At 42.9% G+C, this 3,551-nt stretch overlaps 2 protein-coding genes across 2 annotated transcripts; both read right to left on the bottom strand.

The window, feature by feature from the left end:
• Positions 1-1,047, bottom strand: LOC143564109 (uncharacterized). The gene has a single exon (XM_077051485.1). It carries the CDS (start codon positions 1,045-1,047, stop codon positions 1-3), a length of 1,047 nt encoding a protein of 348 aa, XP_076907600.1.
• A 237-nt stretch (positions 1,048-1,284) lies between these two features.
• LOC143564108 (uncharacterized) lies at positions 1,285-1,659 on the bottom strand. Its single transcript, XM_077051484.1, has one exon. It carries the CDS (start codon positions 1,657-1,659, stop codon positions 1,285-1,287), a length of 375 nt encoding a protein of 124 aa, XP_076907599.1.
• Between the last annotated feature and the right edge of the window lie 1,892 nt (positions 1,660-3,551).

Genomic DNA, 3,551 nt, shown 5'->3' with positions numbered 1-3,551 from the left:
TTACAACTCGAAGTTAAAAGCCCGCCACTTCTCCCATGTAAGCCTCGTATTCCTTCGCCGGTTCTTTACCCACAAGAAGCTAAGTGCCTTAATCTCACCTACCACATTGTTGAGATTAACCGGTTTACCTTCAAAAACAAGGGTGTTACGCGCGCTCCAAATGCACCAAATTGTCGTCAAGCACACCACGTTAAAAGCTTTTGCTTTCTTTTCTGGGAAACGGGTGTACCTATGCAACTCCAACAAATCTTTAACCGAAAACGCGTATATAGATGGGACCTTACACCACGAGGAGATGACACTCCATAAAGATTGCGCGAAATTACACGACACCACCAAATGCTCCGCCGATTCTAGGTCGTCCTCATAAACCGGGCACACTGTCGTTGTCACCGAAATTCCTCTTTTAACGAGCTCGAGCAGGACCGGGATGCGACCCATTTCCACTCTCCAAGCGTGGATACCGATCTTTTTTGGAGCCCAATTATTCCATTCCATCACATAATTTTCAGCCGTTGATTTAATTTCGTCAAGCCCGTCTTTCATGCTCCTCACTGAAAAGTCGCATCCACCCTCACTACCCCATACCGACTGATCTAGCCCCTCCTCCAATATCACCTGTTGACAAACCAACAACAAATCCCTTAACTCTTCCACTTCATTTGCCCCTACAGGTTGTCTATGCCACCCCCACCTTCCACAAATAACCCCCTCATGCATTAACAACCTATCTGAAACTAAGCATCCCTTTCTTATCTCAAGATCAACCAACAATGGGAACCTCTCAACAAACGGTTTATTTCCCCTCCAACAATCAAACCAGAAGTTCTCTCCATTTTTTACCTCCTTTCTAATAAGCTTTGAAAGGTCAAAACTAAGTGCAGAAAGTTCTCTATTAATATTGACAATATGTTTCCACGGCCCCGGAATCGACACTTTCGCTGGAATAACCGTCCATGACCTATCCGAGTGATGAATCGCCCACACAATTTTTCTCCTAAGTTCATCTTTTCCATTCTTAAATCTCCACCACCACTTCGCGAGCATGGCGAGATTTGTTTCTTTCAGCCACCCTAGCCCGAGACCACCGTTACGAACCTAAGCAATAACTCTATTCCAAGCTACCCAGTTAATTTTTGATTCCTCCTCTGAGCCTCCACACAAAAACGCTCTTCTTATCCTTTCGAGTTTTTCGAGTACACCCTCCGGAGCTTTATACAAGGAAAAATAATAAGTCGGGAGAGAATTTAGAACTGACCTTATGATCGTAACTCTACCTCCAATCTATAATTTTTTTGCTTTCCATAACGATAACCGTATTCTGAAAAGTTCCACTATCGGGTCCCATGCATCAATTAAATTCATATTACCGCCCACCTGTAACCCGAGATATTTGAATGGAAGTGAACCCGTTTGATACCTTAGATGACCTGCCATTTGTATTCGCTCCGGTTCCTCGACCCGAATCCCATATAACCAACTTTTTGACAGATTAATTCTCAACCCCGCCACCAAGTAAAAGCACTGCAAAATGCGTCTTAAGTTTACCACGTTTTCCTTTTCCCACTCCCCAATAAACACAACATCATCCTCATTTAAGAAGTGGGAAACCTTCGGACCTCCAACACCACACCTCAATCCTTTATATACACCTGCCATTTCTGCCCTTCTCATGAATCCAGTTAACGTTTCCATTGCAAAACAAAAAGAAATGGCGAAAGAGGACCCCCTGACGAAGACCTCTCGAACACTCAAACTCAGGTGTCGGCGAACCGTTCACAAGAACCGCAGCCCTTCTCCCTCCAAAATGGAACGAACCCACAGCCTCCATTTGCTAGGGAAGTTCATTTGTTCAAGAACCGAAAGGAGGAAATCCAAGTTTAGAGAATCATAAGCCTTTTCAATATCTACCTTGCAAATCAAGCCCTTTTTTTTCAGTTTTTTTAGCCAGGCCAACAACTCGTTAAGAATTAGAGGACCCTCCAGTATACTTCGACTAGCCAAAAAAGCCGTTTGTTCCACCGTAACCAATTTACCAATAACATTTTTCAACCGACCAACTAAACCCTTTGAAATCACCTTGTTTAGACAACCAATAAGGCTAATCGGACGATAGTCACTCAACGTAACCGAGTCTTTTACCTTGGGAATTAACGCTAAAAATGATGCAATAACCCCAGATGATAATTTGCCCATGAGCAAAGAACTCATCAAACACCTTTAGAAAGTCGGCTTCAAAACACGTCCAGCAACGTTTTATGAATTTAAAATTATTACCGTCTGGTCCAGGCGACTTATCGCCGTCACACTCCCACACCGCATTCTTGATCTCCAATAACGAGAAAGGTTCCACCAGCCACCTTGCCTCCACTCCGTTTAAAGACCACGATTCAAGCCTACTTAACCATGGTCTAGAACCAAGTGGTTCAGTGAACCGCAACAGGAAGTAGTTAAAAACTTCCTCTTTAATCACTGCTGGACTATTTATCCACACGTTATCAATCAATAAACCATGTATACGATTTGAGGATAAATTAGCATTTAGTATACCATGGAAGTAACTCGAGTTGTCGTCACCCTCAATCTCCGAGCTTTTTGTCTTAAGTCTTTTTGTTTAACCTCATCCACTTCGTGTATGTAATTTGAATACTCACACTTTTCACCCATTTCGTCTTCGGATAACGATCTGTGCTCGGAAATTTCTTCTAATTCAATAAGTATATTCTTTTTTCCATCATACACACCATTCTCCTCCGTGTTCTTCACCTCTAACCACCTTTTAATTCTCTTTTTCAACCATCTTAGTTTGGTGGAAAAGGACATATCCACCGACCCGAAAATCTGAACCGAGCACACTAACCAACTACGAAGTCACAAAAACCCGGAATCTCCAACCAGCTATTAAAAAATCTAAACGGAGTATACCCAAAATCAGTCGGCACCATATTAAGAAACAACGGTTTATGATCCGAACACCCTTTCGATAAGACATTTACGACGCTAGTGGCCAGGTAGTTTTAAACTCCTTACACACAAAAATAAATCAATTTTGCTACGCTTATCACCCTGATCCGACACGTAAGTAAACGTCCCGCCACCCATGTTGTATTCCTCAAGCTCCGCATCATTTATGAACCTGTTAAACGCATTCACGTGCGACGCCACGAACTCAGAATATAAACGCTCTGAAGAGTCCCGAACATCATTAAAATCGCCGACCATCACACACAAACCAAAGCAAGACCATCTTTTTTCCAACTGGTCGGCCACAGCTCCTTTCCGTCAGCCAGGTCGTTTAGAGCATAAATATTAAAAATATTAACCCTCTCCCCTGTAGCTTTAATAAGCCCCGTTATGATCATATATCTCATGTTCTTAAACGTCCCAACTTTCACGAAAAAAGTCGGGTCCAAGACTCACAAAAGGCCACCCGAATGGCCCCGAGAATCAGTTCTTTCAGAGTCAAAAAGCGTTCGACCCCATACCTTGTTAATTAGAAAGAGAGACGAAGACTAGAGCTTAGTTTCTTGTATCCCCACAAAATGCGCCCC

This window comes from Bidens hawaiensis, unplaced genomic scaffold (genome assembly GCF_021521415.1).
Source record: "Bidens hawaiensis isolate Kalapana, Puna unplaced genomic scaffold, B.hawaiensis_p1.1 tig00021722_1, whole genome shotgun sequence".
Lineage (NCBI taxonomy): Eukaryota > Viridiplantae > Streptophyta > Magnoliopsida > Asterales > Asteraceae > Bidens > Bidens hawaiensis.
This window is presented reverse-complemented; position numbering and strand designations above follow the sequence as displayed.

Bases quoted from the DNA above. Each gene is read 5' to 3' on its own strand.
- LOC143564109 (XM_077051485.1), bottom strand. From the start codon at position 1,047: ATGCTCGCGAAGTGGTGGTGGAGATTTAAGAATGGAAAAGATGAACTT.
- LOC143564108 (XM_077051484.1), bottom strand. From the start codon at position 1,659: ATGGCAGGTGTATATAAAGGATTGAGGTGTGGTGTTGGAGGTCCGAAG.